The 12,424-nt window shown below is 41.9% G+C and overlaps 1 protein-coding gene across 37 annotated transcripts in view; it reads left to right on the plus strand.

The window, feature by feature from the left end:
* Positions 1–12,424, plus strand: part of SUPT20H (SPT20 homolog, SAGA complex component) — a 55,396-nt gene that overhangs the window by 33,045 nt on the left and 9,927 nt on the right. For 14 of the 37 annotated variants that reach the window (XM_087957155.1, XM_026675472.2, XM_087957160.1 and 11 more), the window contains 6 exons: positions 66–183; positions 5,410–5,518; positions 7,084–7,266; positions 8,983–9,295; positions 10,382–10,536; positions 11,546–11,604. In XM_087957155.1, the coding sequence (XP_087813281.1) occupies positions 66–183; positions 5,410–5,518; positions 7,084–7,266; positions 8,983–9,295; positions 10,382–10,536; positions 11,546–11,604 (937 nt within the window). Of the gene's footprint in view, positions 1–65; positions 184–5,409; positions 5,519–7,083; positions 7,267–8,982; positions 9,296–10,381; positions 10,537–11,489; positions 11,605–12,424 lie in introns of those variants that run through there. The other 23 variants (XM_087957171.1, XM_087957159.1, XM_087957168.1 and 20 more) reach the window with 6 other exon arrangements.

The following is a 12,424-nucleotide window of genomic DNA, read 5'->3' on the forward strand; positions in this document are numbered from 1 at the left end:
TATTGTTCATTATCTAGATAGAAATTCTGCAGTTTCATGAAAGACATATTAATCTCATTTTATAGAGTAGTCAACCAATACCAAGAGCTGGTTCAAAATGAAGCTAAATGTCCTGTGAAGATTTTTCATAACTCAAGTGGATCAATCCATGCCAGTCAACTTTCTTCTGGAAAGGAACTAGAAGTAAGTTATTTTTAGGTATTAGAGGATAACTTTGTACTCTTAAAATTATCAGTTTAATTTAAGCCCTGTCTAAAAAAATATGCAAATTCACTTTTTATTAGTAATTTAATTAATAACAACTTTTGCCTATTTATTCTTTATAGATGAATTGCATTATTATTATCTGGTACTAGTATGTAACTAATTAAGAACTCCATGTTATCAATTAAATCATAATAGCAATAGCACTTACTGTATATATGGCTCCATAGTGCTTACAGCAGGGGTCGCCAACCTTTTGGACCTCAGGGACCACCAAACTCATAATTTTAAATCCCACGGACCACTAATATAAATCCAGCATGCCGCTTGCTGAAGCGCCTGGACTCCCAGTGACAGGATGTGGTCCTTCAGGTACTTAGCTTCGCAATCTTAAATACCCAAAGAGTTATTTGGACCCATTTCCCACGGAAAACAAAACACCAGGATCTCTCATCTCTCTCTGTCTCTCATTTCTCTCTCTTTCCCTCCTTCCCTTTCTCCCCCCTCTCTTTCCCTCTCTCTCTTTTTCTTTCTCTCTCTCTTCCCCCTCTCTTCCTCCCTTTCTCTCTCTTTCTCTCTCTCTCTCTCTTTCTGCCTTCCTCCCTCTTTCTCTCCCCCTATCTCTCTCTGTCCCCAGAGGTGGGGATGGGGGTAAAGGAACCTCTGAACTGGTGCTGGGTGGGGAGAATCTGATGTCCGGAGGCCGACGAGCCACATTCTGAAGACCAGATGGCTGGCAGGGAGGTGGGGTGATATGGGCGGCAGATGGACTGATACGCGCGGGAGATCACAGCATCGGAGCCCTTCCCAGGTGTACACTGGCCTGCGAGGGGGTGGGGGTGGGGGGAAAGGAACTTCGGAACTGGTGTTGCCTCCTGCCTCTGCGTATCAAGGTCAAGCGGCTGCCAGCGATGCCCTCGGGTGAAGATGTTGCGAGGGGGAGGCTCAACCCGAGGTGGTATTCAACCAGTTCTCACCGGTTCGGGTAAACCGGTAGTGGTGATTTGGCGTGAGTCACCGAACCGGTGGCTACCCCTGGCTGGCCATGCCCCCGACGCAGTCACCCACTTGCCTCGGTTGCTCTCCTAGCTTTTTCTAGACGTGGCGGCGTGACGCAGCTCGGGTGGATGTCCCAGGGCTGCTGCACATGTGCACTGTATGTGCATCCACTACACATGCAGTGCACATGTGCAACAGCCCCAGGACACCCGCCCGCCTGCCCGTCCTTCCAGAGACCATGTGCCTCGTCCGGCAGATGTGCCTCGCCCGACCCGGCCAGCCATCAGGTGGGTGGGCGGATGTCCTGGGGCTTCTCGCCCCTCTTTTTACGAGATGCCTGCAACTGCTGCATACTTTTTTTGGTGCGGCTGCAGTCCAGCAGCTGCACTGAAAAAAGCACGCCCTGTTCTATGTGCCAGGCCCGGCAAGTCCGAGCAGCCGGCTCATAGAACAGGGCTGCGCCAGACCATTGGAGAAGCGGAGCGGAGCTGGAGATCAGTAGCCGCCTCTTTCACAGCGCAAGAAGCCTCCCCGAATCGGCCAGCTGGTCTCCTCTTTCTTTGCCTGTTTGTTTTGTATGGCCGAGGGGGAGACCAGCCAGCCAGTTGGGGGAGGATTTCTGCCCGAAACAAGCTGCTGGAGACCTAAAAAGAGTCGCTTCCAGCAGCTGCCCCTTTGGCTGGCTGGTCTCCTCCCCCTCAGCCATACAAAACAAACAGGCAGAGAAAGAGGAGACCAGTTGGCTGATTCAGGGAGGATTTCTGTGCTGCGAAAGAGGCGGCTACTGATCTCTGCTTCTTTTGCTCCGCTTCTCCAACGTCCGCTTCTCCAACGGTCCAGCGCAGCCCTGTTCTATGCTGCAGCTGCACTGAAAAAACCACACAGCAGCTGCAAGCATCTTGTGACAAGGGGAGCGAGAAGCCCCGGGACATGTGGTCACTTGCTGGCTGGCCAAGCCAGACTGGAAGAGGCACGTCCGCCAGGAGAAGGAAGAAAGTGTGCTCCGGGATGGTGAGTACTTTGGCCCTGAGCCAGTGCAGTTCTTTACTTGGGCAGCCAGACGGCTGCAGCAGTGCCCGCAGCAGCAACGGGCAGCGCCACAACAACGAGGTACAGTAAGATTTCGCGGTTCAAATTTATCTCCGAGGGACTTCTGGCAAAAAACAAAACAAAAACCACCCCAAAACAAAACCCATTCAGCAGGCCGACTCAGCAGGTAGTCGTGATCTTTAGTTGAGCTTTTTTTTTTTTTTTGTCAGCCCAAGGGTGGAGGGTGGGGGAAGGTATGTAGGAAATCACCCTGTCTCTGCAGCATTGGTTATGTGATTGTGTGGGCATGGCCAACTCAACATCACTCGCAAAGGTGCAGCACCACCTTGCCGAGTTGGCCATACCCACCCAGTCACATGACCACCAAGCCACAGCCACCAAACAAGCCACAGCCACAGAACCAGTAGTAAAAAATTTTTGAATCCCACCACTGCTCAACCCCCTCCCCTCAAGAGCTTCTCTTCCTCCTTGCAAGGGGGAGGCACAACCCCATCCCCTCAGGAGCTTCTTTTCTTCCTCACAAGGGGGAGGCTGAACCCCCTCCCCTCAGGAGCTTTTCTTCCTCCTGGCCAGAAGTGTTCACACGCAAAGCGCTCACCACCCCTCTGGTACCTGACCAGCCTCCTCCTTCATGCTGGGTGTGTGAACACTTCTGGCCAGGAGGAAGAGAGGGTCGAGCCTCCCCCTCACAACATCTTCACCTGAGGGCATTGCTGGCAGCCACTTCCTATGGCTCAGAAGGTCCGCACTCTTCCCGCTGCTGCTCGACCTCCTCGATGATCTCAGGCAGCATCCAGGACACGGGTTTTCTACGGAGACTGTAGGATTGCCCACCTCCCCGCCAGTCATCTGGTCTTCAGCATGCTGCGGCCCACCAAAATTTTCTCACGGACCATCAATGGACCGCGGCCAGTTGGCAACCACTGCTTTACAGCACTCTCTGAGTAGTTTACAGCATCAGCATATTACCACCAACAGTCTGGATCCTTATTTTAGGGATCTGAAGGACTGAGCTGTGGTGGCGCAGTGGTTAGAATGCAGTATTGCAGGCTGACCTTGCTGACTGCTAGCAGTTCAATTCTCACCAGCTCAAGGCTGACTTCCATCCTTCCGAGGTCAATAAAATGAGGACCCAGATTGTTGGGGGAAATATGCTGACTGTAAACTGCTTAGAGAGTGCTATAAAACACTGTGAAGTGATATATAAGTCTAAGCACTATTGTTATTGTTATGGAAGGCTCAATCAACATTGAGCCAATCAGGATCAAACTCCTGGCTATGGACAGAGTTAACCTGCAATGCTGCATTCTAACAACTGCGCCACCATGGCTCCTAAATCATAAACTAAGAATTTGCTTTCATGGAATACAAAAAGATGATATTATTGTTTATTTTGCTCTCCTTCAAGTGGAGAGAAGCAAAGTGAAAGCATGGCTATCCACATCAGTCTGAAGGTCATTCACAATAGGCCACTCCCACCAACACTGACAGGGCATGCCACTAGGATATAAATTGAGAGTAAATCCCACTTCTTACTAGCATTGATGATGATACCTAGTTTAGGTAATGAAATGTTTGCAAGAAAACAACCAAGCTCAGAGTGCATTAAGGATCCCACATTTCAATCCTGAGTTACAAATATTCTCCTTTATTGGTTATTCACAATAAGCCAGAATTTTCAAGAATTCCTAATTACTGTGATGTGCAGATAAAGTCAGTACTTTTTGAATTGTCTAGAAAAGGTATGAAAAAACAGTTTGTCTGATGGTCGTAGATCTGAATATAATATAGGGAGTCTTCAACTTGTGATTGTTTGTTCAGCAACCATCCAAAATTTGGATGGCACTGAACTTAACTACCTGTATCTGAAGTTAATGTTGCAGCAGATTCCCATGGTCATGTGAACAAAATTTGGCTTGCCCTTATAAGTGACACAGGGATGCTACAGCATCTCCCACCTTTCCTTTGCCCCCATCCTGCCCCACTAGAACCCTTGGGCCTACCACTACCTGGCTGAGTCCCTACAGGCCTTGGGCTCCCTACTGTAGGAAATCCATAGGGTGGATCAGCCAGTTCTCCTTCCCAAAAGCGATGTGTGCAATATGTAAATAGACTGAGCCATGATGGGGAGAGGATGGTGGGAAGCAGGTCCAAGGCCTGTGAGAATCCAGCAGAGTGGGAGACAGGTCCAATAGGGCAGGAGGCAAGGCCACAGCTTGTGTGGAAGTAGGAGCAAGGATGTGGGGGACCCAGTAGGATGGGAAGCAGAGTACAGGATGCCTCGGGGGGGGGGGAGGTTCTGGGATGTTGGGGAGCTGCAGCATGGGCCTGGGCCTGCGCCAGACTTCGTAACACTTCCCTCACCCTCTGAGGCACCCCATGCTCTGCTTAATAACCATAGTGAGGATGCTTTGGTTACAAAGCCAGGTCTCCTCATAAGGAGATGGAGAGGGCCTCCCGCTTACCCACACACGTTGCCATCCCGCACACACCATGAGCAACCTGGCCAAGGAGAGTGAGCACAGCAGCAACGGGAGCTGGCCATGCCCACCATGGCCATGCCTACCCCGGCCACACCCACTCCAGCCCACAATCCTGATGTGGCCCTCAATGAAATTGAGTGTGACACCCTTGTTCTAGGAGTTAGTTGATTAAAATAATTGGATTCTGTTTATTTTTTTCTTTTAGCAACTTCGGAAAATAAGTTAATATTCAATTTTTGATAAAAATAACAATATGACAATCTGTATCTTAACTCATTTAATATCATCAGATTCATTATTAAATGCTTCAGAATTGAATTAATTGCACAGAATTAAGCTTTTTTAAAATATTCTGGAAGATCACTCGGTATGGATCTGAACTAAATTCTAAGCTCAGAGCTCAACGTTTAAATGATGATAAAATATGAGATGAAAGTGTTTTGCAGTATGGAGACATGGTTCTTGGTTTGACTGATTTGATTAAAAAATCCTTATTCTGAAAAAGCGAGCTCTTCTTAGGAATATAATAAATAACTCAGGAAAACTCTTTCTACTAATAATGTTTATTCCCATTCCTTAGAAAATGTAAATATGCTGATTTTGACTGGCATATCAGTTTCCATATTTGATTGTTAGATTTCTTCTGACTCCAAGGGTGTATGCTTGCTTTTAGCAGACTGAGGGTGTATCAGGTTATATTCAGTCTTCGGTGTTGGGAAAAGGTGTGAAACACAGACCACCTCCCATCAAGCTGCCTTCAAGTTCAGCAAGCAGTTCTTCAGGTAAATATAATTTCAAAACACTTTTCTTTTGGGTTGAGAAAATACTTGTGAGATAAGTTGTGCTTTACTTGTTTAGATTTGTTAGTGAATCTTTCAGGGAATGTAAACATATATTTATAATCTTATTGGTAGTATGGGCAACTGCAAATAAGTTACTCAGAGGACATTCCCCTTACATTATAATAATACGCCCTCTCCAATATCCTGTCACTCACCTGATTGATGAGGAGACTGGAAACTAGGGAAAAACAGGACTCCATAACTTCCTTCTAGAGAGCTGTAGCAGACAATTTCTTATAGTTGTAATATTGCTTGGAAGGAGGGGGGAAAGACACATTCAGTTTCATTCCAGTAGGAATAATAAAATTGCAATCTAAAGAAGTTACCATATTTTGGGGAGTATAAGACTCTCCGAAGTATAAGGCGCAGCTAGCTTTTGGGGAGGAAAAAATAATAATAATAATCTGCCTCCCAGCAATTTTGCCTCCTTGCAGCAGTCTCTTTCAGCTTCAGCACAGCCTGATTAGCACAAGCAGCTGATTGTTGGGTGGATTGGCTTCTGTTAGAGTTTGCAGCATAAATTCATGTCCAAAAAACACACAAATGACTGATTCAGCAGGATCATTAACTTCTTTATAAACATATTAATATGAGTAAAGTTTACAATACCATTTGTAGATTCTTTCAACATAACATAAGCAAAAACATAAGCAGCAGCAGCTCAGAGCAGAACTCAGTTTCAGAACAGAACTCTAGTTTCTTAGCAAGCAAGCAAGTCTAGTTTTTCTTTCATTTTAGAGCTGAGCACAGAACGGAGATAAACCATGCCCAGATTCTCTCTTTAAGTTTCAGCCCCCAATTCAGCTCTTATTGGCTGACCTTGTTACTAAGCTCTGTTCCTGTTCATGAATATACTCTTGCCAGCCTCCCATCGATCAGCTGTTTCGGGCTGCAAGGATTGCCATTGCCTATTGCTGCCTCTGCATGCCCCATTTTCGGCCTCTGCATCCCATTTTCGACCTCCGCACGCCTCATTTTTGGCCTCCATGTGCCCCATTTTCACCCCATTCTGGGCGGCGGGTCAGAACGGGCGGAAAATGGGGCACATGGAGGCTGAAAATGGGACGCGCAGAGGCCAAAAATGGGATGCAGAGGCCGAAAATGGGGCATGCAGAGGCAGCAATAGGCAATGGCAATCCTTGCAGCCCGAAACAGCTGATCATCGGGGGCCGATCCAACTGACAGTCAGCAGCTTGTGCTAATCAGGCTGTGCTGAAGCTGACCAGGCTATTTGCTGTTTGCTTCAAGGAGGCAAATTGCTGGGAGGCAGAGGCCAAAGGGTGGGGGCTGGCAGGTGGGCGGGGCTTCTGCAACATTCGCTGTATGGTACTTATGTTTTAAATGAGTGCAAAAAAGCGAGGCTGTTTGCATTCTTTTTATAAGCAGATATTAGACTGCATAACTAATATGTACTGTAGTAAAACTGGGAAACAACTTTAGAAAATGAAATACTCTTTCTGATGTTGGTTCACAGAACAAATCCATCTATTAATTATGCTTTTCAGGTAATATTTTTAGTCCACAGCAGTCAAGCAGTCATCTCAAATCCCCAACTCCTCCTCCTCCTCCTCCTCCTTCTGCTCTTCCTCCTCCTAAGCCTCCCTGTGTGTCTCGGAAGCAATCTCTGGATCTGAACCAATTGAGTATGCTTTCTTCAGCTTCTGTGTCTCCTGCAAGTGCTTCACAAAGTGAGTCCCGCCCTAAATTCTCCATTAAATCTTCATAGGCTTCTCATGATAAACTTTCTAACCAGCTGATCTGGAGAAACTAAACATCATGTGTCCTAAATTGTGTATTAATTGTGCAGCACAAAGCAGGCCTCTTGTTCACTGTATGTACTTTGTTTCCTGTAACTGTATTTGGTTCTTCTGTATAATTATATATGTATGCACCCTCTGTGTATACGTTTTGATTCATTTTATGCAACCAACTTAGGTCTGTCTTTCATACAGCCTGATAATTAATGTAATCATAGAAGTTTCCAAAATATATATATCTTTTTTCAGTAATATGTCAACCGTAGCTCATTAAGACCAATTTTAATTTGCATATTTTAAGAAAGTAAAACTATTTGAATGTCATCAATTATGATGTAATTGTATCTCTATATGTGTATATAACATGATCAAGTCCCAATATGGTAATAAAATAAAGTTTATAAGTTGATTATTTAAAACACTCCTATACTGTTTTACAAATCATTTCTGATGACAAAAGTATAAGAATAGTTTCAGGATATTAGTGCAATTTCTTAAATATGTTCTGAACTGATAGAAAGCTGGTTTGGATTTTTCAACAGCATCAGTTTGATAAATCTCACAATAAAAATAACAGCTGTGGGTTTTTAGCCATCCTTTAAAATATATGAGAGGTGGGGAAGGATCCCTTAGAGTATCTTTTAGACATTTGTCTATTCAGTTCTTTGTCTGCTGCATAATGTAGTCCTGTGATTTGCGTGTTGCATAATCTAAAATTGTCAGAAGTGGGCTTAACAGATGTCATTTTTATGCCTTTCAGTTTTGCACAAAGAAACTTAAAAGGAGCTTTGATAAATTTTCCCAACTATTTGATTCACTTAATTCTCATTCCACTCCTTATATATTGCTGGGAATTCCCAGGGATTAGATTGGAAGTCAAAATAGTTTCCTGGAAGAAGGCAGTGTCAAGAAAATTACATGGGCATGTCCATGTATTCATCAGGAACCAAACTTGTAGGAGTGTTCTTTTTTCTAGATGTCTAAGTGTTGTTGTATACTTGGCTCCCAGCTTTTAGACATTCACATTTCTTTCATTTCTTTCTGCAAAACATGAACGCTTAAAAAAATAGAACAAAATTAAAATAGCTTTAGAACTTTTGGATTGTTTTAATTCCATTGATATTATTGCTTCATGCCAAGTTTACATTTTAAATGCAATCATCGATTGTTGCTTTCTTTCTGTCTGCAAGTTAAGCAAACCAGTGATGGATAACTATATTTTCTTTTTCACTGTCCAGATTTTTATTCAAGCTTCTTTTCTAATGTTACATTATTGTGCAGATGTTGGAAGATTTACATGTTACAATGTTAGATGAATCATTTATTGTTTATAGCATTTCAATACTTTAAATACTGAAATTGACATGAGACAGTTAATAGCGGAGGAGTGATGTAAATGTGTCAACAATGTTAGAATGATTTAATGGAATAAATAGAACTGGAGTTGCAGATTAAGCATAGTAATATTTTTGTGCCATATGCTTCATTCATCAGAAACAGCAATTATTAACAGAATTGGCTGGGCTGGTGGTGGTGTTTTAAAGTGGAGTAAAATATCAAGCTAAGTAAGAATCCACTAACCTTAGTTTTAAAAAAGGATTGGCCTTTTATAACAAACGAGTGCTTTTTATTTTTCTCAATGAGCAGGGTCTGGAACTCCTAAGCCAGCTACTCCTACTCCAACCAACACCCTTTCATCGACCCCACACCCTGCTGATGCTCAGAGCTCAACTCTGATTACCCATTCTGCTACCCTTACTCCCCAAGATTCAGGCTTCACCCCTCGGCCCACTTTGCTTACCCCGTTTGCTCAGCAGCAAATGTCTCTGGGCCAGGCATTGCCTGTAATGACCATTCCTCTTTCCACCATGGTAACTTCCGTTACTACAGGAACATCCTCCAACCAGGTCATGACAAACACTGCAGGACTTAACTTCATCAATGTAGTGGGCTCTGTCTGGTAAGTTAGTTATTTTATAGTTTATAGTTACTTTCCACCATGTTCCATGTTGCTGTGAGCCAACTGATGAGTGATGAACTTGAAACGGGTTAACCAATAAATGAAATTTAACATATTTTAGTGCATTTATTTCCTTACATGTTCTTAAACATTAGTTGATTATCATAATTATGTCAACATACAAAAAGTACATCTTTAGACCAAGTTTTAGAAAATTGGTTGCAATGTGATTAGTATTATTTTTATTATTATATTATTTCTGTGTGGGGGTAATCTGTCTTCCATTCTTACCATCATTGGAGTTAGAATTGAAAATAAAGATAGCATCTGGCATTCTGTTCATTTCTTGACTACTGTTCACATGTTATGTTATTTAGTTATGCTCTAAATATATAAATATCACTCTATAAAGGCTTAGTAAGATCACACCTAGGGTACTGCACCCAGTTTTGGTCACCACATTATAAAAAAGATGTTGAGACTCTAGAAAAAGTACAGAGAAGAGCAACCAGGATGATGAGGGGACTGGAGACTAAAACATATGAAGAATGGTTACAAGAACTGGGCATGGCTAGTTAGTAAAGAGAAGGACCAGGGGAGACATGATAGTAGTCTTCCAATATTTGAGGGGCTGCCACAAAGAGGAAGGGGCCAATCTATTTTCTAAAGCACCTGTAGGCGAGACAAGGAATAATGGATGGAAACTGAACAAGGAGAGATTTAACCTGGAAATAAGGAGAGACTTTCTTGACAGTGAGAACAATCAACCAATGGAACAGCTTGCCCTCGGAAGTTGTGGGAGCGCCATCACTTGAGACTTTCAAGAAGAGATTGGACTGCCATTTGTCCGAAATGGTGTAGGGTCTCCCGCTTGGGCGGGAGGTTGGACTAGATGACCTATAAGGTCCCTTCCAACTCTGATTATCTATTTGTCTGTTTAAATAGCTTTGGGATGGAATATGAGGAACTATAGATATGAATAGATTTTATTCAAATGAAGCAAAAGATTTTGTTCTAACTTGATTTGTAAAATACATATTATTTCATGCCATGTTAGTCTAATTCTTATCTATTCCTTTTGTACAGTGGAACACAAACATTAATGAGTGGTTCAAATCCCATGTTGGGGGGTAATACTGGTGCAGTCCCCCCTGCAGGTATAAACCTGAGTAATATTTTACCATCAGGAAATCTGATGCCAAATGCACTCCCTGCTGCAATGCAGCATACCTCTCAGCCAGGTCAGTATGAAAATCAGACATGGTGAAATGGGATAATGATGATGATGATGATGCCTATTGAAAGTGCAACTTGGGAAAAGAATCTAGAAGGTTACTAACTAGAAAAAAATGCGTAGTATATAGTGATGGGCATTTTGGTTTATAATTAAAGCCATCTTAACTATTGCCCTAGGTGGCAATCCTCTAGAGGTTAAGTTTTGTAAGCATATGCAACTGAATGTTCTAATTAGTGACACAGACAAATTCTAGGATTCATTCTATAGGATAGTGTAGCTTTTGGAAGCTCTGCTTAATCATCTGTTGATATTTATATGGTGGCACTGATCTTCCAAATATACTGTTAATCAAGTTTTTTTATTTAAAATTAAAATTATTTATGTAAGCATTTTAACTTGGTACATAGTTTCATAATTTTAGCATTTTGCAGAATATTTTATCTGCTATTATGCTCTCAGTTTGTGCTCTATTTTTAATCAGTTATTTTATGTGCATTGTATTTAGGATTTGTAAGCAGTTATTGTGAAGTAATATAAATATAATAAACTAATTCTGTTCTGTGTCATGTATATACCTTCTACCCTGACATGGAAGAAGAGAAAAACTACAGTATTCTGAAAGCTTGAATCATTTCTAGGATTCAAGAATTAAGAAGAATTCAGAATTAAGGTGTTTTAATTCAGTTTACTGAAACAAGATATATTGTACAGTTTCAGTACAAATTAACTCTACTTAAATTTTAAAGCTCATAAAGTTTTTAATGAGTATTAAATACTAAAATATTCCAAATTTTAAAACTGAGCTTTAAAGCTGAAATATTTTAGTGTTTAAAACTCATATTTTTTTTCTTTCTCATTAGAGGAAGTATTCTGGAAAAAATTGTTGCTTCTGTTGAAATGGCCAAAATAGCTTTTGTCAATATTAATGGTTAACTACACTGTTCGCTTCCACTTTAGATGTAATTAAAAGGAAGAAAAAAACCGCAACATTTTCTTACCTAAATTAATCTCAGCAGGTGTCCCTTTTGGTTTAAAAAATGCTCCAGGCCTTCGCCCATTGAATCTTCTACAGGTATGATAATACACTTGGGCCTGTTTTTCTGTATGATTTCTCAAGACATTGAGTGAGGAAATTAGTTGTAAATACCAACACCCTTATGTCCATTGACTAATTAGTAAAACATATTATTCTGTCAAAAATATAGAAGGATATATGTTTCTCTTGACACGAGGTTGGAAAAAATGTGAAAATATTTTTTTTTCATCACAAAACATTGAGGCAGGAAATAATGGATCTGGAAAGTCAATTCTCTATTTCAAATCTGCAAAAATGGGGAGATTTTGCAACTGGGGTTAGAAGATGGTTCCTCTGACTAATTATTTCACTGCCCTTGTTATTATTTTAATTAATTAGTTCAAATTTATTGACTGCCCAATGCCAATGATTCTAGTGTTGGGGTCCTCATTGAATTATCCATGCTTTTGTTATATCCTGACTTGGTAACTCTCTTGCCTTCTATATGGGCTTACCCTTGAAATATGTCCAGAAGCAAGCTTAAATATATAGCTGCTAATTTGTTCACAATGTTGGCAATGCTTTTAATATTTATAATGGCTTTGGAGTTTCAGTACTAGATGGACTGTCTAACTGATATCATTTTATTTGGACATGAGGTCATGAGAATTGAGGTTTTAAAAGTTCCCTACTTTCTGAGATACAACTTTGGACACACAGAGAATGCTGTCTCCTGTATGGCTCTCAAGCCATGACATGTGCTCCCTTCAGAACCACACTCAGACTTAACTCTCCTTTCAGGAAATATTGAAAAACATGCCTCTTTTGCTGTGTATTTTCAGGTTGAGTTGCCTTTAACTGTTTTTATAAAAATGTG

This window comes from Notechis scutatus, chromosome 2, assembly GCF_049901735.1.
Source record: "Notechis scutatus isolate UNSWTSFEM ecotype Mainland chromosome 2, rNotScu1.2, whole genome shotgun sequence".
Classification (NCBI taxonomy): domain Eukaryota; kingdom Metazoa; phylum Chordata; class Lepidosauria; order Squamata; family Elapidae; genus Notechis; species Notechis scutatus.